General features: G+C 33.1%; 2 protein-coding genes across 2 annotated transcripts; one reads left to right on the top strand and one right to left on the bottom strand.

Moving 5' to 3' along the window:
* The first annotated feature begins 1,166 nt into the window (after positions 1–1,166).
* SamDC (S-adenosylmethionine decarboxylase) lies at positions 1,167–2,790 on the top strand. The gene has a single exon (XM_065509681.1). It carries the CDS (start codon positions 1,493–1,495, stop codon positions 2,525–2,527), a length of 1,035 nt encoding a protein of 344 aa, XP_065365753.1. The 5' UTR covers positions 1,167–1,492; the 3' UTR covers positions 2,528–2,790.
* A 597-nt stretch (positions 2,791–3,387) lies between these two features.
* Positions 3,388–23,396, bottom strand: Pi4KIIIalpha (phosphatidylinositol 4-kinase III alpha). Its single transcript, XM_065509159.1, has 10 exons — positions 23,190–23,396; positions 22,771–22,984; positions 21,543–22,553; positions 8,625–9,117; positions 7,584–8,555; positions 6,726–7,528; positions 4,772–6,642; positions 4,523–4,711; positions 4,208–4,454; positions 3,388–4,144 (listed from the first exon to the last, which is right to left on the bottom strand). The coding sequence occupies exons 1-10, from the start codon at positions 23,271–23,273 to the stop codon at positions 3,759–3,761; spliced, it is 6,270 nt and encodes a 2,089-aa protein (XP_065365231.1). The 5' UTR covers positions 23,274–23,396; the 3' UTR covers positions 3,388–3,758.
* Positions 23,397–25,008: the final 1,612 nt, after the last annotated feature.

The raw sequence follows: 25,008 nt of genomic DNA, 5'->3' as shown, positions 1-25,008 counted from the left end.
TCGTGAAATTTATTTTTTGTTGGCTGCGCTAGCTAGTAAAAATAAAATTTTTAATGAAAAACATCCCCATACCATAATATTGCCACCGCCAAACTTTACAGTCTATTTGTGTACTTTGGATCTAATCTTATTTATTCCCTTTGGTAGAGGTAGTCTTTCTTACAAATGTTATCCCACCACTACCTCTTAAATTGTATTTGGATTCGTCGGAAAAGAGACAGTAAGTAAGTATTCATTCCTGTATCACCAGTTTAAATAATCCCTGGCAAATTGTAGACGAGCAGAACGGTTCTTTTTAGAAATGAGTGGTTTTTTCACAGGACGATAGCAACCAAGACCAGCCTCATTGCGACTAACTGTTCGGGTACTTATTTCTAATTTTAGGCTATTAACAAACAACCTCTCGAGGAGTTATTTTTGGGAATTTCTTGAACTCTCTCGCTATTAAATTATTTATTTATTTTATTTATTTATTTTTAATTATTTTTAATTATTATTATCTTGTCAAGGAGTAGTCTTACGAGGTCCTTCCACCTAAATGTTGAGTTTTTACAGAACCGGTCTCACGAAATTTCTTTATAATTATTATTTTTATTGATATTTTTTTCTTTGTTTTAAAAACCAGCTTTTAAAAATCGTTAATTATTTTTTATTATTTAAGACTTCACAAATTTAACTTTCTTTATTTAGCCATTTCGTTAACTTTGAAAAAAAGCAATTTTATTATTATGAAACTTAGAAAAAGAAATTGTGAAAAATTACCAGAATTTAAAAATAAAATAACTGTAAACAGGATCTACATCGTTCTTTTAAATATTATTTTCGTTTTATTTATTTACTTACACTTCTTTCTTGCAGAAGTTTAAAAGTTTCCATTATTTGTCAGTAGCGAAATAGTGAATATTTTTAATTTTGCAAACTCTAGGATAATTAATTATTAATAATAATAAATAAAATAAATTGATTTTCGTATTTTTTGTCCCTCACTGTGTATAATTAAACTAATTTACATGAGCTACAAAAAGTGCTGCCAAGTTTACACCAAAAATGTTAATAACATTTCTGTCAAATTTTACACAATTGAACATCAATCATCTGTAAAAAAATTCTTATCAAATTATTGTGTAAACACGGTCACAGAGCAAAATAAACTATTTGTATCCAAAAACAACAACAGCAGCAACAACAAACATACCAACCAAATGTTAGCAGATAATAAAAATTTTTGCACAACAAAAACATGACAAATTCCAGTAAATATAAATAAACAAATTTTAAAAGAATCTAACAAAAAAAACTTGAGACAAACAAACCAACTAGCTGATAAATAGATTATTACAAAATTATTAATAAAACGACACGTGTGTAATCAACATTAAACACAATACAACGACATTAATAATAGAGGAAGTTCTATAGAATATAGACAAGATTCAGTAAAAGATAAGCTGTAGTTGGTGATAGTCAGTCTCAGTCGTACAGTGTCTAGAGAATGGGTGAACATTATTTTGAAGGTGTCGAGAAATTAGTGGAAGTGTGGTTTAAGCAACCTCCTTTGGACGATGAGGCTGACTTGAGAAGAATTACCAAAGAAGTGTGGGACAAGAAATTGCAAGCGGTGAAATGTGAAATAATAAGTTTTACCAAAAACAGTGAAGTGGATGCTTATGTTTTAAGTGAGTCTAGCATGTTTGTGTCGAAAAGACGTTGGATTTTGAAAACATGTGGCACAACAACACCCTTGAACTGCTTGAAACCCTTAATGAAACTGGCAGCCGATATGGGTTTCAATGAAATTTCCGATTTCTTTTATTCACGCAAGAATTTTGCCCGGCCAGAATTGCAATTATTGCCGCATCGCATGTTCTGTGAGGAAGTTAAGTTTCTGGATTCTATTTTTGAGGGTGGCCAAACCTATTGTTTGGGACAAATCAATAAGGATTGCTGGTATCTCTATACCTTAAGTCATCCGGAGAGGGAAATTAAGGCAGATCTCTTAGAATTGCCCAAGATCGAGCAAAAACATAATTCGGATGCCGATCAAACTATTGAAATTTTAATGGAGAATCTAGATCCCATGGTAATGAATGTATTTACCAAACTTTGTTGCCAGGATGGCAAAGAGGCTACAGTGAAATCGAAAATCCATGAAATTTTACCCGATATGGAAATCGATGATTTTCTGTTCGAGCCCTGTGGCTATTCCATGAATGGCATTAATCAGCTGGGTGAATACATGACCATACACATAACACCAGAAAAGGAATTCTCCTATGTTAGTTTTGAATCGAATGTGGCTTTGGCCAATTATGCCGAGTTGATACAACGTGTTTTGCGCACATTTTTACCTTCCAAATTCATCATTACCATCTTTGCTAATAAATCTTCCGAGGCTTATGCCACCATGCGTGAACTGGAAAACACCACCTACAGCCAGTGGCAAAGAGCCGATATGCAATGCTGCAATTTTCCCTCGTACAATCTATTGTTTGCCACCTATACTGCTTGTCGTGAAAATGACTGTTAACACTAATATTTAAAATTTGTTATTGTATGTCCTTGATGTTTTTTACTTTTTAAAATTTTAAACGGAAAATTCCTCCAACTCTATATTACTCGATAAAATTTGTTAAAATATTTACTTTTTTTTTAATAATTTAGTTGTTTAATTTGTTTTTAATTAATGTTTAAGTTAATTTTAATTCATTTTAAATAGAAAAAAATGCAATAAAACCGATCAAAACAAAAAACTATGCAGAATAAATGTAACAAAACAAAAAACCAAAAAAACAGAGTTGTTTTTTTTCTACTTTAATATAACTTTTAAATAACATTAGTAAAGCAGTTAATGTTAGTTAACAGGGTTGGAAGAGAGAAATGGCTAAAAAGTTAGTAGATTTTGGAGAAATTTAACAAGTATTAAAAGATTGGCCAATTTATGGCTATTATAAAAAAATGTTTGAACTTAATCACTAGATATTGCAATATCAACCAATATAGGTAAATGAAGTAAAAATATCCATATGTACTCGTGCAATTTAATAACATTTCTTGACGATTTTTTTTAACATTTTGTAGGCACGAGCTGAGAACTTGGGGGGCCATCCCCAATTCTAGCTACGAAATCAAAAATTTACCCAAAAACACCTCAGCACTGATGAAAATATCTCCAATCTTTCTCATGCTATGGAATTATTTCCAAAATAAAAGATTCTAAACCACTGAACTACCCGAGTGACAAATATATCCACCTAGTTTTTTCTCCAGGAAAGTGGAACTGTTTTAACAACAAATAACACAACCAAAATAAAAATATTTTATAATAAAAAGTTAATTTTTTTTTCAAAAAAATTTGTTACTTATTTTTGATTTGAAATAATTGTAGTCATATTTAACTATAACATTAAGTTTTATTTAAAATTCATTAATATTTTATGTTTAAAAATTACACCATAAATAATAAATACAACAACAATTATGTATATGTTTAAAATTAAATGGAACAAAAACTAACTTAAGCTAAAAAATAGTTTTAAATATTTTTCAAATATTTTTTTAAAATTATGCAATATTTTAATAACATAAACTGATAAAGAAACAAATAATGAAATTAAACTTATATTAAACACAGATTTTGAATATTAATTTCAATAAAAATTTTAATAAAATTCATAAGCACCCTTTTTTTAATTAGGAAAGACAAATTACGCTTACAGCATCATGTTTAGAATACTGATAACATATGTATATAATATTATTTAATACGGTATTTGATTTTGATAATACTGTATCATATCGTAGGTGCGTGTACGGAAATTTTGATAAGAGTTACGTATGACGGCCAACATATGAGCAGCAGCCTCGTTGTTGTTTTTCGTGGAAACAAAACGTTGTTTCAGTAAATTTATGGTTTGTCCTCTGAAGCAGGGTAGATGAGTGTCCAACATTAGGGAGACTAAGGAAACAATGGCATCCTGATAGGGTCGTACGGCCAAAAAGGCCTGCACACACAATTCACAGAACCATTTGAAGGCGGGTGCCTCCATTTTGCCACCCATAATCATGACCATTTCATCGGTTAGTTTCATATCGGGTTCGAAGCCTATGTTACCGCCCGGTGAAGATTCGAACATGAAACCAAAATCTGGGGAATTCGTAAAAAAAGTTATTAATTTTTAATTTATTATGGGAAACAAATCAATTTTACCTATATGAATTATATGGCCATCTTTATCTATCATTATATTGCCATTGTGGCGATCCTTGATTTGCAGCAAATAACCAATTAGAGAATAGGCAGCCATTGATTTAACGAAATTGGCACGAGCAGCTTGGAATTCTCTGGAACTTTCATCGCCATATTGATGCAGGAAGTATTCGTAGAGACCGGAATCGGTTTGTCGGCCCAATTGATCGCGAGACTTGGCATTTGGCACACACTCAATGACACCGCACTGAAAAGAGCAAGAAAATATTTAAAACCATGGAAAATTCAAATTTATAGCAGTACTTGTTTACTTACTCCAGGAGCTGTAGCCACCACACGATAGGGAAACAGGAAAAGATCTAAACCAACTTGTTGGAATATGTTTTTGAATATGGTTATCACTTGCAAAGCCAACATATCCTGACGTACATCATCGCCCACCTTGAAAATGGCCGCCTGCCAGGACTCAACACCCAACGTCATTTTGGCATCTTCTTGGGAGTTCTAGAAAATATATTTTTAAATATTAATTATTCTGTCTAGTTTATAACTTTAAATAATTACCGGATTATTGGACACCTCCATGGCTCTGGTTTCCAATTCCGTTATGCCACATCTATACACCCGGAATCTGGCCAAATAGGGAGCCTTGGCTGCACTCTGCATAGGCGTACCACTGTTATAGTCAATATCCAAGACCATGGCCTCCGGATTGGAGGGTAAATAACAACCCGATTGCACTTTAATTCTACTCAAAGCCGCCAAACAGGCATTTTTACGCTCGGGACCTTTGGGATACGAACGTATTTCACCCGATACCGAGGTTATCTTGCCAAAGAAATCAAATTCACGTTCATAAAAACGTTTGGCAGCACCCGAAAAGGATGATATAATATTTAGACTCAAAGCATCCAGGACATCATACAAAAATTGATCTTTATGCAATTGATCCTCATCCATGTACATGTTGGTCTGCATATTCCAGATTAGTTGATGGGCCACAATTTGTGAGCGCTTGGAAATGTTCTTAATGAGCTCGGAGACATAGCCCATGGTGTCGTGTCTTAAGGCCTGTACCAATTGTGGAATGTAAGGTAAAACCGATTCTGCGGGATAGGAATTCAATGTTTTGACTGCGTATTGGGCTGTTAAGGGATGTGAGGGATATTGTCGAGAGAAATACGAAAGAGCTTGAATGGGATTGACGGGAGACCAGGCGAGTATGTACATTAGATCCGGACTTTCTTGTAGTAAATTCTTGGTAGTGGCCAGATATTTAAGGGCCTCGGGTATTTCGCACACTGCTATGGGATCAGCACACACTAAACGTGTTACCTCTTCTTCTATGGATTCGGCATTCTTAATGCGTGAGGGTAGGAAGACTGCCAGGGCGGGATTGTAGGTCCAGGCCAAACGGGCATAATCACGCCAGACATTTACCTTGTAGGGACGATTACGCCATTCGGTAATTTGTTCTTCGCCGGGTATGGCCAAATCAGGCATACTATTGGGATTGTACCAGGTTATTAGAAATTCTATTTCCACCGCCAATAACTCCAAAATCAAATTACGCTTTTTCATATAGTCTTTGTCGTAAGAATCCTTTTGGTAGGGCAAACGTTTGGAACGATTAGATCTCTTGGATAATGTTGAAGTAGAGTGGGGTATGGTATTATACCAGCCACCTCCAGCGCCCGCTATAGAAGAAGATCTACCCATTTCTCCGGTACTTATAAGCGAAGCAGTTTCAGGATTTTTATTCACCGTCAACATGTGATTGGGTGTTGCCGAGGGTATATCATAGTCACCCACTTCCGAGGTCACCAAATGTTTCTTTTCACTGCGCATGGTTTGCCAGAATTTCAGCAATATCAAAATGTCATCTAGTAATTGTTCTTTGCCCTGATTGGGGCAAGTGGGTGGACCGCAGAAATAGTCCAGAGCATTGCTGTAAATGCGTTCACGTAATATATTGCGGGCCAAAGATTTGGGTATAGTATTGCCCTGCAGTAAAGATAAACCACATTGCAGCAACTTAAAACGACAGCCTATGGTGGCCACTTGTCTATTTTGCTTGCTATTCTTGGCTATGGGTAGACAACGGTGCAGTAGCAGGCAAAACATTTCCACTTTATCGCGATTACAATATTTAGCAGTGTCCACCATTTCGGAGAGTAATTGCAGCCAGACGAGATGAGGTGAAATGAGTATGGGTTTGGGCACCAATCTGCAACCTTCATAGGCGGCCAAGGGACTGGTGATTTCCCCCTCCTCCGAAAACAAACCGATTTTCTTTTCAAAAGTGGTCTGCCAGGCAGAGACCATTTCCTGTATAAAGCACAACTCTAAATCTTGGCGAGCAGTCAAAACCCATTGCCAACATTCCACAGCAGTTTCCATGGCGGATTCGGTAAATAGTTCCACTTGGGAGGTGGCTAATTCATTAGAAAATTAAACATTACAGTTAATAAGACCAACATAGGCTAAACGTAGACATTGACATGGACATAGAACTTACCCACAGCATGCAAAAGTTTACGATTTATATCCGAGCATATAATCAAATAGGCCGTAGCTCTCCACAAGGCACCCCGATGTCTAGCATCACTTTTCTCCTTGCAGGCATCCCATACATCCTTGACCAAACGATCAGCCAGGCCAGCCTTCTCCTCCTCACTGAGCACAGACAAAAGGCCCGATATCTCACCAGCATATTTGCTGCGCAAACATAAAACCGACACAAATCTGGGAGTATCCGAGCGTACACAATTGGGTCGCTTACTAATGGAGGGTAAAGCATTGGGATAGAATGAATTCGTACTAACTACAGAATCAAATGCTAAAGCCAAGCCACTATGATGAGCCAATACGTGGGTGGGTATTTGATTGGGATATTCTTGCAAATGAGATTTGGTAGAACGAGGAGCCCATTTCATGGCTTCGTTGACAATGCCCTGGCAACGATCGGCAAAATCCTTCAAACGGCCTTCACGTGCAGGCAAAGAGTCCATCAATTGCAAAGTATAAGGCGTAGAAACAACTCTTAAAGTGGGGGTCTCCTCATTGGGATCCAAAGTCAAGGAAAAGGCCAGCAATTGTAAAATATCCAGCATACACCACAACACACGGCGATTCCACAATAAATGGGGAAATTTATCCACCAATTGTGACAGATATTGATCGGCTACCACTTGTATTTGTTTGTGTATATGATTGAAATACACCAACAGCAAAGTGGCCTGGGATTCCAAAACTTTTTCGCGTATTTCATCACGGGTAAACAAAACATTGCGGAATTTCTCAAAAACTTGATCAGCCACACTGGAATTAAAAATTTTAATAAATTTTGATTTTTTTATGTTAAAAAGAAACCCACCATTTCACACACTGCCATATGCCCGATTTATCCTTTTGCAAAGCCGGATCACACAAATACGTCAGAATCGGCTCCAAACTGGGCTCTTCGGCATTCTCCACACGCAACATTTCCAACCAATAAACACTCAACAAATAGGTGCATTGAGCAAAGGTCAATTTATTAATACAGGCTGATACCTCGGCTGCAGGATGCTCCAGCAACAATAATATTTGACTGCGCAATTCATTCAAACTAACCGAATCACTCTTAATGGCCGAGGTGTAATTCAGCTCACGCATATCGGACTTGTGGGTAGTTTGTGAAATCAATAGTGGCGACTTGGCTGCAATTTGCTGAACTCCCATGTACCACTCGGGTGACCAGAGACGAGCGTTTGTAAAACCCATGACCACACAGTAAACCCAAAAATCTTTGAATAGTTTGTGCAAACGCAAGCGAGGATTTTTTATGGGCGGCAGGCGTCGCAATAGCACAGCAATTACTGGTATTAGCATACCTAAATGACCGGCACTAGAGCTAGCCTTGGGCGCCCCAGGCGTGTTGTCATAGGAACGCTCTCCCTCAAGACCGATTTGTACAAAGAGTTCTAGCAATTTGCCCAACAGTTCTAATTTCTCGTCGTCACCTTGTATATTAGCCGCAATATTACCCAGAGCATTGACTACAGCATCCGAAACACTAAAGAATTGTTTGCGGTGCTCCGGATCCGAGGTATACGCCAGTGAAGCCGATTGTACGGTAACGCGTGAAAACATTTTCATGATCTCATCAAAGACATGCGTCTCACACTGAGAAATGATCATGCAGCCCAATTGATCGACAATTAGGGCGTTTTGTTCGGAGGGGACTTTGCAAAAACGTTGTATGAAAAACTGCAAAATATTTTGGGTAGTTTTGGAGGTGTCCTTCAAAGCTACGGCCACATGACCCAACATCACAATAATATTCAAGCTAACCAAGGTAGATTCTCTGCACAAATAACAATGTTAATAAATAGTTCAGTTTTTTTTTTGCTTATTTATTTAGTTCATAACTCACGATTCATGTTTTTCGGCGGTAAACAAACGATTTGAGACATTCGCCACCAAAGCGGGCACACAAAACTGATCCACTGGCTGGGCTGCTCTCAAAGCAATGCTCAAATTTTCAATGGCAGCATCTCTTAAAGCCTCAAAAGCTGCTTGACCGGTTCTTAAAGGAGCATATTTCTTACTCTCTCCAAATATATCCACCGTGGAGCGGGATTCACTGCTTTGCACCACTATTTTAAAGGGTGTCACTTCTTTCTCCTTTTTCTGCAAAGCCATCAACTGCTGCGAGTGAGCATGTAGTTTGGCCAATATTTGACTGGGATCAACTAGGAAATCTCTTAAGTAAGATATTGATGTATTAGCAATATTGGGAAATTTCTGGGCCAATTTGCCTAGACCTTCTAGGCACACCATTAGCAAAGGCATATGATCCATAACAATCTTGTGGGATAGTTGGGAGTTGAGTTTTTGCGATAGGCGACCACACAACTTGTCGGCCTCTGTAAAGTGGGAGAGCAAGAGGAAAGCAAGTACAAAAGAAATTAATTAAAAATAAAATAGAAATGTAAAAGAATTAATAAAACTGGGAGTTCTGATGTAGGCATAACAAAACATTCCAAATATGATAACAGGGGTAAAAGGGATTTTATACAATGAAAATTGAACAGAAAACAGAAGAGACAAGTTTTGGAACCTTAATGGGTTCTCCAGATAAATAAGGAAGTAATCAAGTATTTGGAAATATTTTTAGATTAAAAGTTTGTTACAATCTATAATGGTAAAAATGTATCAAAGTAATAATTTTAAAGACATTTTACAAATAGATGGAAAAATAAATTGAGACAACATTGATTTAGAAGGAAGACATAAAGAAAAATGTTTCATACCAAATCATTTTTATACGTCAACAATAACTCTTCCAAAAACGCACACGTTTTCGATATGGCTTCTATTATTCCTGGAAAATTCCTTTCGCTTTTTAGGTTTGTAAACAATCATATAACCTTTATACTTTCATACCAAAAACAATTTGCTTCACTTTTTATGTTTTATTGATTAATTTTGATATTCAGGACCTATTATGTGCCTTGGACAGTAGATTTTCTGATCAAAAAACTATATTTGGCAAAACTTCGAATCATAAATCATTCAGATTTTCCCTTAGTAACAAAATGTTGAATTTTTAACATGAAGAACTATAAGACATAAAGATTGTAACTCGGGGTACCAAAATCTGTAATTTAGTTCACCTAATCCCTGACAGAGACCAGTCAGAGACATCATAATATGCAAGTAATTGTATGATATCATTGGGTGAGTAACAATGTTCATTACATGAGGAAGACCGGAGATGAGATTCTTTCATATTACGAGAGATTCGCATTCGACACTTTGATCCCAATCTAGTCTTTCTAAACAGCAGCTCTGATAACTACAGGGTATATCCAACCAGCTTGGTTGTTGTTGTAGCAGCGTCAAAAATTTTACAATATTTAATCAAGGGGGTTCTGCATGTAGATCAAGTCCGAGGAATTGAGCTACTTCAACTGGGTGGGTCCATAAATCCACTGGACGCTGCGATCAAATGGATCCTGCAACTCTGTAGACTCAAACTGTGTGATGATGAAGTTTGGATGACTCCTCCGGTAACATCCCAGAAGGAACTGTTACGTCAACATGACGTTATGTTCGCTGACCTCATTACAACCTCATTCCCACGGCAACAGGTTCAACGTACCGGAATGACCCGAAGATCTTCGGCCATGGGCTGTCAACCCTGCAATATCTAGCTGGGTCGAATAGCTTGGTTACTGCAGAGAGTTTTGTAACAATAGATGATTAAGAAATTGGGGAAAATGAGTTTGAATCAGCCCAATTATGAATAAAAATTCCCCTGAAGTTTTTCCCCTTTTCTCATTTTTCCTATTCAAATTCAATGGGAAAAATCTCCCGGGGAACAAAATCCCACTGAATTTTTTATTCATAATTGGGCTGAATATGAATCCGTTAGAGCATTCCACTCGACTACTAACATTTTTGTGGAGCTTGCTTCTTAAAAGCATGGATCCATGGGAGGGAGAGTGATTTTTCTGCTAAATTTTGAGTAAAAATTAATACAGATTGAATGTTTAATGCAAGAGTGACCGCCAGACAATATATCATCGTCGTAAGTTCCATTTCGGAAAATGGAAGTCGTTCTGGGAAATTGTGTTTCGGAGTCTGTAGCTAATTTGAGAAGTATTCACCAAAAATGGAGCGCAATTTACTCCAAATGAAACAGTTTAGAGTTGGTAGTCTCTAGCACTGTGGTCTTCCAGAAATATAATTTTTAGAGAGATGTTATGTTCTGGATGTACTAAGATCTGGCGAAACATTTTTTTTGGATCATTTCACCACATAATAGTAAGTAATCCAATTAAGAGATCCATGAGATCTTGCTGTAGAGTTGGACCAGGATTTAGAACGTCTTTTAAATCGAACCCAGAATTTATTTTTTGTGATGTATTAAAAACTACTGCGTCTTTAGTTAGTTTATATTCAGGACGAACAACTGCGTGATGTGGCAAGTAAAAATAATACACTTCACGGAATGCAGTTTTATTTCGATATGCTGGAGAGAGTCGAATATTACATTGACCCAGGAAATACCGGTGCCAGACCAATAACCGGCGCAATAACCTCAATTTAAAGAATCCTATATTCAGAAATGTCAATCAAACCCTGCATCCATCTGGCTCCGAAGTTGGAGGAAAAAAGAAAAGAAAAACATAGAGTGGCAAGTAAATAGATCATTTGCTGCCAAGTACGGGCAGTTCGCTGCTCTTAAAGCTGAAAATATCCATCACTGAAAATATCAGATCGAAGAAATAGAAATTGAATTAAAAATAGAGTGGCAACAAAATATATCATCTGTTGCAAAGTAGGGACAGTTCGTTGCTCTTAAAAAGCTGAAAAGATCCTTCACATAAATGAGGATCGCAGAAATAAATATTACAATTACCAAACAAAAATGTTTCCTTTTGGAAGGTAACGAGAATTTTCAAGAAGTCGTTAGAGTATCAAAGCCTTTTGGAATTTTGTAAAATCTTGAAAAAATCACCTGGAAATGATTCAATAACACCATCTATGATTAAAAATCTATCGAATGTGGCAAACATTTTTTTGTCTATATTATTAAATACAATTTCAACACTAGGAGTTTTTCCGATAAATTGGAAAACCAAAGCCTTGACCATATCAACTTCGTATAGACCTACCTATTAACTCACTTCCTTGTCTATCGAAGCCATTCGAAAATATTATTACAAAATTCCATTATCAACTTATATTTAACTGACTGTAACAGCTGCTTGCAACATTAATCATGTTTATAAACATTTCTATCAGTAGAAACAAGGCGAATTTATACAAGATGAAGTCAGTCAAACAGCTGATAATTTTTTTTTCGCTTTTTGGTTCTAACAACTGTCAAAGCTTATTAACAAAATATTTATTGTTTACATAAATAAGTAAAGCCCTCACTATTCAATTATCTACACTATATTAAGTTTAAATACTTATTTGTTTAATTATTCATTTTGGTTTTTTGACATTTGTTAAGACCAATCGTTGTTTTTGTAGAACTGACACCACCTTGTATGAATTCGCCTTGAGAAGAAACTTCTACTTATCAACAATGTTGCTAACACGCTGTTATTAACATTGTGGTATGACAACATTAACTGTAAACATTTTAGTATTTCCGTTAGATTATTCATGAGACTTCTAAAAGAAGGCGCTGGGTATTTAAATAGTAACATCGAGTTGTGAGAGTGTCAGTGTATCGTAGGCCCTGTTAGAGTTAACATTAACTGTATTACCAGTGTATTCTTGTAAATGATAAAGTGGGGTTTTTTAAGTTAAACACATAAAAAGTTTAAATTTTTAAACTACTGATCGCTTTTATTTGCAACTAAAAGAATACGCTTCATTTAAAGAAAATAAACCACCATTTTTAAAAGGTAAAAACGTTACAATTTACTCCAAAGGTGTTACAAGAAATTTTAATTTACAAAAAATTTAATATTTATCTATTTGCTGATGATACCGCTATTATTACTCGCACCTAACTCCTAGTATCTAGTCAATTATATAGCTATCTCAGATGTGGTTCTCAGATATGATTGAAGAACTGGAGAATACGATTGCGATTGTTACGTTAAACATGTTACGTTCGCATTAAAGATGGAAAATTGACCAACTGTCACACTCGGTAGTCACTTAGATAAATGACTTACTTCACGTCTTCATATAGAAACAAAAAACTTTATATCATTCCAAAATCCTCTAGCCTTCACTGGTTAATCAGTGACTAATCAAAATAATGCCTTGACTATAAAGTCATGCTGTACAAAACAGTTTAAAAAACCAATCTGGACATATGGAATCCAATTAAGGGGCAGTTGCAATAGTGATCTTACACAGAGGGCCCTATTGAAAATATTTTAGGTCAATGACAGGTGGAACCATCACAGCTACTTCTAAGTACCATTAATTATGTTTAAGTTCATGAAAGTATGTACGTGAAAACTACATTTTAAAACCAAAAGCCAACCGAACCCACTTGCAAGACTTCTGACGCAGAGCCTAATCCATATAAATTGACATAAATAACTAAAAAAAATCAAAAAAAAAAAATGTCGTTAATTTTAAAATAAAATCCGTCAAATCTGGCAGCTATGGTTCCACATAGTCGTATTATTGCTTTTCATGTGTTGTTATGGTATACACACAACACTGGCAAAGGTCTTGTGTTTGTTTCTCATGTGTGAGGAGAGGTGGTGTATAGTAATTTTGTATTTACAGTGTTGTAGTGGTGCAGAATGCCGTAATTTCTATCTAAGTAGTGATGTAACATTCGAATACTTTTAAAGTACTCGACATTGAACTACTCAACGAGGAAAATAATACATTTACATACTAAACTTCTGTTTTAACATAGTTTTATAATCTTCACCATCTAGAGAAGGGTTTGTCATTACGTTAGTAATTTCCACAATATAATTTTCCGACCCTATAAAGTATATAAGTATATTATGGATCCTTATAGATAGCGGAGTCGATTAAGACATGTCCGTCTGTCTGTCCGTTTATTGAAATCCACTTTCTGAAGCCCCCAAATAGCATACATACACGATTCATACATCAATATCTCCGGAATTCTTCCGACTCGGTTGCTATTTAAAATCGAGAAAATCGGTCTACAAATGGCTGAGATATAAGGAAAAAACTGGACAAACTGCATTTTATTACCTATTTTGGACCTATATCTGGATTATTAAGTCATTAATATAGACAATATGGATATCTAATGATAGATATTTCAAAGACCTTTGCAACGACGTAGACCATATGGACCTACAATGGGTGAAAATCGGAAAAAATATTTTTAAACCCGAATTTTTTTTTTCACCAAAAGTTTTTTTTTCGATAAATATTAAAAAAAAAATTGAAAAAAACTAAAAAAAAATTTTAAATTTTTTTTAAATAATCCAATCCGGAGATCATTGTTTGGCCAATGCGTACTCAATATAAATTGAATACTATTGAGTATTCGAATACTTAATACATTTACTACATCACTAGTGTAAACGTAAGGCAGCAAACAAAATAGATTAGAAATATTGTAAATGAAAAAGGTTTGTTTGTGCTAGTCAAATGTTATAGTAGGATTATTATCACTATTGTATTTATTAAACATTTTAGTGGTTCCAAAAATGTTTAACTACTTTAGCGATGCTGAAGAAGCTTCAACCTCGAGGCAAGCTAAGAAACGTAGACGTATGTATGAAAATCACCAACAAATTTTACAATTTTAAAACTTATTTTATTTTTAAGTTGCTATAGATGAGCCGCCTATAACTTTAGCTTCTATTGCAGACTCGGACGAACATGAAATTAGCATAATAGAGCCTGAAATGATAAAACTAGAGGTCACTTATCCTGTTGACTGTAAAGCAAGTGATGAAACTAACTTATTACAGTCCAAAATAATAACAGTGGAGGTTAATGGTAATAAAAGGCTTAAGTTACAAACAAAATATTTACTAATACAGCAATAATTTCATTTTCAGAATTTGCCAAATTCAAAAAAGAAATGAGCGAGATGTTTTCACAAATTTCCAGCGACATAAAAAGCCTCAAGAGAAGCTTTACCTATGAGATAAAGAAATTGGAGGAAAAAATGGAATTTTATTTCAACAATGAAACAAATAATGCCACCTCATTATCCGATCTTAAATATTTTTTAAATCTTAATGAGCCTTTGAAAGATTTAGCATCATTTCAGGAGTTTGAACAAAAACTCAATACACAAAAAGAGTTTCTGGAAGCTTTGGTAGGTAGTTCAACTAAAAATTTTATTTCTTAATGATTAATATTTCATTTCTTTTCATAAGCGTGAGGTATTAGCCTATAAAGTTCGCACCAAATCTTTAACAGAGGCCATAAATAATTTTCTTTCGCTTTTAATGGATCCCCAGCTGCAAGTAAGATTTAGTGCTTGTGGTAAAATAAATAGAGGTGTGGTTAAGGAGAACTTTAGTTGCACCACAACTTACAATGAATTTAAAGGTATTTGTTTTTTAATTATTCAGCTTCTTTAGGTAATTTTTATTTTTGTTTTTCATAGATTATCTTTTAATACAGTTTCCATTAGAAACTGAAGCTAATATTTTATCGAAAACTAGCCGATGGTTTGCCAATTCCAAAGACAGATATGTGGGACGTAAGAGTAAAAATAGTTGAATCCTGACTATTTTATATTTATTGTAGTTTTTAAGTTACTTTAAAAGCCTTTAATAAAATGTAAATAGAATAAAAACAAGCAAAGATTAAAAAAAAAAACAAGTAAGAGAGCTATATTCGGCTGTGCCGAATCTTATATACCCTTCACCAAATTGTACTTCTAAATACAAATTTTAAATATTTTTAGGTAAACAACATTTTTTTCCAAAGTTGTTTTTTTAATTTTTTGGAAAAAAAATTTTTCGAATTGTTATTTTACATTTTTTTAAATTATAAAATTTTTTATTTTAAATTTAAATTTTTTTTTAAATTTTAAAAAAAAATGTTTTGTTTTTTAATTTTTTTTTTGGTGAAAAAAATTCGGGTTAAAAAATATTTTTTCCGATTTTGACCCATTGTAGATCCAACTTACTATGGTCTTATATAATACGTCGTTGCAAAGGTCTTTGAAATATCTATCATTAGATATCCATATTGTCTATATAATGACTTAGTAATCCAGATATAGGTCAAAAATCGAGGATGTCCTGGTTTTTTCCTTATATCTCAGCCATTTGTGAACCGATTTTCTCGATTTTAAATAGCGACCGAGCCGGAAGAATTTCGGAGATATTGATGTATGAATTGTATGTAATGAATGAGTATGTAAGTTATTTGGGGGCTTCGGAAAGTTGATTTCAACACACAGACGGACATGGCTATATCGATTCCGCTATCTATAACGATCCAAAATATATATACTTTATGGGGTCGCAAATGAAAAATGTGGAAATTACAAACGGAATGACAAACTTATATATACACTTGCCACTCATGGTGAAGGGTATAAAAACAAGTAAGAGAGCTATATTCGGCTGTGCCGAATCTTATATACCCTTTACCAAATTATACTTCAAAATACAAATTTTAAATATTTTTAGGTAAACAAAATTTTTTTTTCCAAAGTTGTTTTTTTAATTTTTTTTTCGAATTGTTATTTAAAATATTTCTTTTTAAATTTTAAAATTTTTTAAATTTTAAAATATTTTTTTTTAAATATCAAAATTTTTTAAATTTTAAATTTTTTTTTAAATTTGAAAAAATTTTTTTTGTATTTTAATTTTTTTTTTGTGAAAAAAATTCGGGTTAAAAAATATTTTTGACCCATCATAGGTCCAACTTACTATGGTCCTTTATACGTCGTTGCAAAGGTCTTTGAAATATCTATCATTAGATATCCATATTGTCTATATTAATGACTTAGTAATCCAGATATAGGTCAAAAATAGGTAAAAAATCGAGGTTGTCCTGGTTTTTTCCTTTTATTTCAGCCATTTGTTGACCGCTTTTCTCGATTTTAAATAGCAACTGAGCCGGAGAATTCCAGATATATTGATGTATGAATCGTGTATGTAGGTTATTTGGGGGCTTCGGAAAGTTGATTTCAACAGACAGATGGACGGACATGGGTTAATCGACTCCGCTATCTATATCGATCCAAAGGTGAAGGTTATAAAAAATCAGTAACCTCGAATTGTCTTTACTTTTTATATGCACAACTACTTATTTGTGAATTCAACTTTGAACTTCTGTAACTAGAAAGCAGGGAAAGTACTTTAGTCTCATTTATGGAAATTTTTCAAGATATAAATAACTTAAATTTCTTACAACCGTGTGTCTATTTTGATGCAAAATATCGTTTGACCTTTGACATTCAGTGCCTAAAGAGTAGAGAGATGAAATTTAATCTATTTGAAGAATTTTGAAGACGTATGTATGTTGATTTATATAGTGCGACCTTTGACCTTTATTGCCTAAAGAGCAGAGAGCCGACTTTTAATACTTTTTAGAAAACATTATTTTAATTTCTTAATTCGCAGCAATAAACAGCTCATGATAAATGATCAATTATATAGTGTGACCTTTGACCTTTATTGCCCAAAAAGCAGAGCCGCCCTTTATTTATTTTTTAGAACTTGTCAAGTTAAGGTCTGCGCCAATTTCCATTTTTTTTAATTTGAATTAATTTCCATTTTCGAATTAATACAATTATATGGTTTGACCTGTGACCTTCAGTAGCTAAAAATTAGATAGACGATCTTTAATACATTTTAAGAACCATTGGAGGCAGGGATATGCTAAATTCCAATTCCTAATTTGTATACCAAACCATTTGTAGGTTAAGATACCACTATTAGGCCTGTTACAGAATTCCATTCCGATCGGAAGTGGAATTAATTCCGTTTTTTGCTTCTTCAGAAAAAGTAAAACGAAAATTTCTTTCGGAATGAAACCACTTTCAATTTTCAAAGTGGTTTTGTTTTTTTCTTGTAATTATTTGTTTTTCTAAATTTTTTTATCAGTTTCTGTAGCAAAAACTTTACATTTGCTTTAATATAAAAAACGGTGTTCAAATTAAAATACAGAATTATTAAATATTTTTGGAATTAATAAATTACACGGAATCTGAAGAACATAAAACGAAATCAATTGGAATTGTATCTATGGATTGAAACCATTCCGAACAAAATGTGTGACAGGCCTGTATATCATGTGAACTTTGACCTCCAGTGCAGAGATCCGACTTTGTATACCTTTTATAGAACTTTCCTAATAGTTATATGTTAATTTCTATATCTAATATCTTTTTAGACCTTTTGAAGACAGGTCTATGCTAATTTTCATTTTCTAATTCGTATAACTAAACATTTGTCAGTTATAAGGCCATTATATAGTGTAACCTTTGACCTCCAGTTCCTAAAAAGCAGATAACCGACTTGTATACCCCTTTTTAGAACTTACAAAACCATTTGGAGACAGGCCTATGCTAAATTTTCATTATATCATGTGGCATTTAACCTCCAGTATTTAACAGCCTCCAGTATCTAACTTTTCAGAACTTTCTAGGCAGTTCTTCGCTAATTTCCATTTCTTAACTAGCACTACTAACTATTTTCATAGTGTGACAGTACTTAATCAGCCGAATTTCAATATGTTTTTAAAATCTATTTAAATTTCCAAATTAAAGTTTATTCTTCAATTGAAAGTCCAAAATTGTGGCTGACTTCATAAACGCATTTTGCAAAGCAACACTGCAATGCATAGTGTTCATAAACGCAATAGATTTTGTTTTGGCAATGTCGCAAGTTCATTATTGTATGGCAATGCGCAGCATCTGTCAAATTTGTGAACTGTTTTTATTTATGATTCTTTACAAAACATTTATGCGTTCATGAATGTCACAAAGTATTGCTTTGCCTTGTAATTACTTTGCATTACTGCGTTTATGAAGTCGGCCTGTATTTAGTACATAAGAGTACAGTTTTCTTCTGAAAATTAATGGTTCTGTATTTTATAAAGATTTATAGACAAATTATTTTGATGATTTTTTTAATAATGGAGGAGAAATTGTTTAAAGTAATATTTGAGCAGCTATAAATAATCACAGATATTTTTTACAATTTAAAACAAAAAATGCAGATTAACATTAAAAATATTTTTTTAAAAATGTACATTTGTTACTTTTTTGAAAAGTTACATTTTTAAAGGAAATTTTTTTAAAAAAGTACTTTTTTAAATTTATTTTTTAAAATGCTACTTTTTAAAAAAGATCCTTGAACTAACAAAATCATTTATTTAAAAAAGTACCTTTTATAAAAAATGTTTTAAAAAGTATATTTTCAAATTTAAAATATTTAAAATTTGTTTGTATATATTTACATTTTTAAAAGGTACTTTTTTGAAAAATTAATTTTTTAAAAAGGTACTTTTATTTTTTGAAAATAAAGGTACTTTTTTTTATAAATATTTTTTGAAAAAAATAAATCTTTTTAAAGGAAATTTTTTTAAAAAGGTACTTTTTTAAATTTAGTTTTTAAAAAGATTTTTTTTTAAGAAAGGTTCTTGAACTACCAAAATCATTTTTTAAAAAAGTACCTTTAAAAAAAATGTTTTAAAAAGTACCTTTTTAAATTTAAAATATTTAAAATTTGTTTGTATTTGTATATATTTACATTTGTAAATGGTACTTTTTTGAAAAATTAATTTTTTAAAAAGGCACTTTCTTATTAAATCATTGATAAATATTTTTGAAATGGTACGTTTTTAGAAAAAGTATTTTAAAAAGGCCATTTCTTTTTTTGAAAATAAAGGTACTTTTTTTTATAAATATTTTTTGAAAAAAAAAATCTTTTTAAATCATTGATAAATATTTTTGAAATGGTACTTTTTTAGAATAAAGTTTTTTAAAAAGGCCATTTCTTTAAAACTGTATTTTCAAAAGGGTACTTATTGGAAAACGTATTTTTAAAAGTTACTTTTTGAACAACTTACATATGTTCAAAAAGGTACTTTTTGAACACAATATTTTTGAAAAGCTACTTTTTGAACAAAATATTTTTGAAACCCTACTTTTTTTTATAAATATTTTATATTGAAGAAATATTTTTGCAAAAAATAATTATTTAAGATGTACTTTTTTTTAAAAAAAGATACTTCTTCAAAATTTATTTTTTAAAAAGTTGCTTTTTTAAATTTTATTTTTTAAAAAGTTCCTTTTTTTATACCCTTCAGCTTCGTGAGAAGGGTATATATAAGTTTGTCATTCCGTTTGTAATTTCTACATTTTTCATTTCCGACCCTATAAAGTATATATATTCTGGATCCTTATAGATAGCGGAGTCGATTAAGCCATGTCCGTCTGTCTGTCTGTCCGTCTGTCTGTCTGTCTGTCTGTTGAAATCAATTTTCTGAAGGCCCCAGATATCTCCGGGATCCAAATCTTCAACAATTCTGTCAGACATACTTTCGAGAATTTTGCTATTTAAAATCAGCAAAATCCGTCCATAAATAACGGAGATATGAGCAAAAATCCAAGACAACCTCTGAAAATTTCATCAAAAAACACAATGTATTGCATGCTTTGACAAAAAAGCAACAAAACGTATGGTTGTTGCTTTGGCGTTGTTGTTGTTTTTTATACAACTAAACGTTTGTTTGGTTGTGTGTTGGTTTTTTTGACAAAAAATCAACAAATCGTATGTTTGAATGTGCATGCTTTGCGTATCTTGTTTTTCTTTTGTGTTTTGTTTCTTTTGGCGTTGTTGTTGTTTTTTATACAATTAAACGTATGTTTGGATGTGTGTTTTTTTCATTGCCTTGCGTATTTTGTTTTTTCTTTTGGTGTTCTGTTTCGTTTGGCGTTGTTGTTGTTTTTTGTGTTCTTGATAAATTTAGGATGCTGTAAGCTGAAAGTGGGCAATGTACATACATACCTATATACTAATTATAAAAAATAATAATGCATCCACAACAAAGGTGAAGGGTATATAAGATTCGGCATAGCCGAATATAGCACTCTTACTTGTTAAATTTTATTTTTAAAAGTTGCTTTTTTAAAAATATACATATTTTTTTAAAAAAAAGTACAGTAATTTTTTTTAAAGTACCTAAACAAATTTAAAATTATTTGTTTTTTAAAGTACCTACAAAATTTTAAATTATTTTTTTTTTACAAAGATTTACATTTTTTAATTTATACTTTTTTAAAGGGTACTAATTTATGTCTAAAAAAAATATTTTTTAAAAAGTACTTTTTTAATGAAATTTTTTTAAAAGGGTACTTTTTCAAATTTATTTCTAAGATTTTTTTTAAAAAAAAGACATTATTAAAAAAGTACCTTTTTAATTACTTAAAAAGTACCTTTTCAAATTTTTTCGAAAAAGTACTACATATATTAAACAAAAGTTCAAATCAATAAGAATATACATAATAAAAGAATCACAGAAATAAAAGGATTTGAGCAGGAAAATATATAAAACAAAAGGGAAAAAGAGAAAAATTTTCAAAAATTATCAAAAACATGTAAACATTCGATAAAAAAAAGAAAAACAATAAAAATTTCAATAAAAATCCAAACAAACAAAACAAAAAAACTAAACCTTTTTGCATTAAATAAGATAAAGCATACTGCAATGAAGGTACATTGTACTCCTCATCAACTGAAAATTTGTAAAGAAAAAACAAAAAAAAGAAACATAAATTTAGTTCAAAATAAACTACTAAAAAAAAAATAAACTAAATCTACTTTAAAATATGTATATTTCATCGTATACTAACTTAAAACATCAAAAACAAAAAAACACTTAAACCACAACTTACCCGTCTCATCGCGTATGGCCCAAACCAACAAATCCACACAGGCCGCATTAGCCATGACATTAACTTTATACTTATTCACCACCGGAATACCATTCTCTTCCCTCTTCTCACGCTCTTGATCCTGTTGTTTGTTTTGCAATTCCGTTTGACCATTCAAAAACAAACGCTTAACAAATTCTTGTACATCTTTGGTGAAAGGTGCCGGCAGGTCAATTTGATGCTGTAGAATTTCACGCAACAAAGTGACCAATACTAGATTTAAGGTTTCCGAAAAACTTTTATAGCAATAACCTTTTATTTGATGCAAAGCAAAGATATCACTGGCCTGTTCGTCCAAATGTTCGAGAGTTTCTTTGGTTAGCAGTTTTTTAGCCACCGAGAAGATGGTTTGCAAATGTTGTATGGGAAATGGTGGCATTATAACGGGTTTTTGGGTTTTAGTGGGTGTATCGGAGACACGCATATTGGGAAACTGATTAAAACTGGAGCCATAGCGTGTAAAGAAATGTGTGCGTGGATCATAGGGTACCGAGAAATAGGTGTGTAGTTGGGGTTTATGTTTATTCAAATTCGCTATAACCGATATCTGACGCATACGTATTTCATTGGAATCCTGACTCAAACTACCCGACATGGAGCGCGGTATAATAGGGCGAAATTGTGTGAATGCTATACGTTCGCTAGAACTGTAGCTGCCACCCTCACGTGAATTGGGTCTTACTACGGGCATTTCTTCGCGGGGGTATATGCGACATAGCAATGGAGGATCATGGGAAGCATAGCGTCCCATAGATCTGGCCAAACCGAACAGCAAGGGTACGGTGGCCTTGCATAATATAATGGGTGGTGGAGCAGAGCTACTTTCTTTGCTGGATTTGATGATATTGGCGAGAGCACCCAAAGTTTCCACTTGATTTAATATGACTTCCTCGCGCAAATCGGGACATTTCACTACAATGTCAGAGAGTAAAGTGTTTAAGCAGAAACTGAATTTTTCGGCGGAGGGGATTCCTATAAAAAGAGAAAATATAATTAATTAATTAATAAATAAAAAAAACTGTAAACGCATACATAACAATTTAATAATAAAATTCATTTTCCTAAAATTAGCATAAATTTAATAAATTCAAAAGCTTTTGTCTTGAATTTTAATAAACCTGTGATGACTTATTGGCAAAACCGCATTAATCATCTTATACAATAACAAAAACACAAACAGAAAACTTACTATCACTTTTACTCCATTTGCCATCATCCACCCAGACAGCTTTCGGTAAACACTTGGCCAGTCTCAATAAATACGGTACAATACGATCCTCATGTTGACAGCCACTCTCCAGGAAATACAAACCCAAGGCTATAACAGCATCTTGAGAACGAGAATCTAAACAAAATACCCCGGCAGCATTTTCTTGGGGGCAATAGCGAAATAATGCTTGAACCTAAATAAAAACAAAATAAACAAACCATTACTAATAAGAATTTGCTTACAAAACCATAATAAATATTATATTATCTTTACAACAAGGTCAAATTCCAAAACATTTTACCAATTACAAACCATTTAGCAGTTGAAAAGTCAATATTTTTATTTTATTATGGCCAGAGAAGTCTCATCACAAAAACTACGCAAAATTGTTTTCTTACCTTTTCCCAGGGCGTTGGTTTTATCTGTGCCAGCACCCTTGCCAAACTTTGCACTGTCCTTTGATAGGAAAACTTGTCTGCCATTTTAGCAGACTTTATTTTGTTAAAATTTCACTTAATTTTCTTGCTATTTTCGTTGTTTTTATCGTAATTTTTAGAGATTTTCGTTCGTCAATACAAAATTTTTTTTTATAAACACCTCACTGATTCATTGTCAAAAATAAAAAGTGACGTTTACAAGGCCGTTTGTCAAACAGCTGACTGTCAAATACACTGAGAAAATGTGTGTGACAGTGTAAAATGGAGATGCCATATTGCTAAAAAGTAATTTAACGGTAATTTTTGATTTGAATTATGTTTGATTGAAGAAAAATTATGATTTAATGTCTGAAATTATAGACAAATTTTGTGTTATTAACAAATAACGGGAGTATTGTTAATTATCCAGACCGCGTAATTTGTATGGGTCAAATATAATCCGGAACACTAGATAATAAATAATATTCTGTGAAATCTTTAACATCATCTATGGACTCACAGTAAAGTAACCATGATGCCTTTTCACTCATTTGAGATCAAATTTATACTTGTTGTAGCTCACTTTATACCGCTCCCAATCACAAGATCGTCTCGTTAATTTGGCCCTATTGAACAAATTTCTCTCTCTTTTATTTCGGTCCTTGCTTCCCCATAGTCTGTGATGTGCTTTAGCGTCACACCCTAATACGAGGTTAGTGCTTATTCTTTTTGTATATGCTATTAGACTTTGCACTTCGTTTTATGGAGGATCTGTGAGGATACGGAACCTCATTGTACCAAGTCCGAAATTGACTATGACCCCATGTTCCTCAAGTTATCGATAGACATCTTATCCACTGCGAATCTGAAGTCTCTTCAGTTGTTCTCCTTGAAAACCAGGTAGGTAACCAGACTCCATTGTTTGTAGGGAGATCTTCATATTGTTTGGCAGTTCAGAGGACCGTATGACTTCAAGCTTCGGTCCCGATCCAAGATCGCCGCATTTGTTAATCGTGGCTCTCAAGAAATAACAAGATTTCTTCTTACCAAAATAAATAATTTTGACGCCTTTGGAACAGACTGCGCAATTGAAGCACACGTCCTCTGACTCGCCACTAAATGCAGCAATTTCAATAGATCCAGCCGGAGTCTTAATAACCTTCCCAGTCAAGTTCAATATTTTTTTGGACGCTTGAGTGGAAAACTTAGGCAATGTTCCATCGATTCTTTAAACTCGTTCCGAAGACATGAGTGCTTTGGTCAACATAACATTATTCGTGGTAACCGTGGCTAGCGCCCCTATACTCTATTGAGCAGGTTTTTGGGCTGATGCCATGACTACAGCAAGTTCCTTGGAAGAGGAACTAACTAGGACAGCACTGACAGGACTGTAGATTCTTTCGAATCTTGCGACTCTACCTGTGTTTCCAGAGGAGATGCCTCTCTGTATTGCCGTATACTACAAAAAATCTCTCCTGGACATTTTTGTCAAATTAGAAGCTAAGTTCTTGAGTTTTGCTCCAAAAACTATTTTAAAATGTGTTAAAATTCATGTTAAATTTGAGATTAATTTCAAATGTTTAAATTTTTAAATCATTTAAGTTTATGAGCAATTGATTTTATAGAGTACGAGCGTATTTTTATACAGTTTTGTATTTGATATATTAACGCCGTCAAAATTCGAGAGGCGGCTTGTTAGATATATAATTAATATGGCAGCACTACATGCATTTGAAGTTTAGTATTCCATTCCACATGTTTCCTTTGACAAAAGGTGGTTTTGACATTTGCAATTAATCTT

This window comes from Calliphora vicina, chromosome 4, assembly GCF_958450345.1.
Source record: "Calliphora vicina chromosome 4, idCalVici1.1, whole genome shotgun sequence".
Lineage (NCBI taxonomy): Eukaryota > Metazoa > Arthropoda > Insecta > Diptera > Calliphoridae > Calliphora > Calliphora vicina.
The sequence above is the reverse complement of the archived record's forward strand: the minus strand, read 5'-3'. Positions and strand labels throughout refer to the sequence as shown.

What these genes read in the sequence shown, in the direction of transcription:
- SamDC (XM_065509681.1), top strand. Translation starts at nt 1,493, where the DNA reads ATGGGTGAACATTATTTTGAAGGTGTCGAGAAATTAGTGGAAGTGTGG.
- Pi4KIIIalpha (XM_065509159.1), bottom strand. Translation starts at nt 23,273, where the DNA reads ATGGCAGACAAGTTTTCCTATCAAAGGACAGTGCAAAGTTTGGCAAGG. An exon ending in GGCCATACGCGATGAGACGG is followed by an intron (nt 9,118 to 21,542) that starts GTAAGTTGTGGT and finishes CCCACTTTACAG; the next exon opens with AGGCCGACAAGTTGTGTGGT. An exon ending in TGGAGGTGTCCAATAATCCG is followed by an intron (nt 4,712 to 4,771) that starts GTAATTATTTAA and finishes TATATTTTCTAG; the next exon opens with AACTCCCAAGAAGATGCCAA.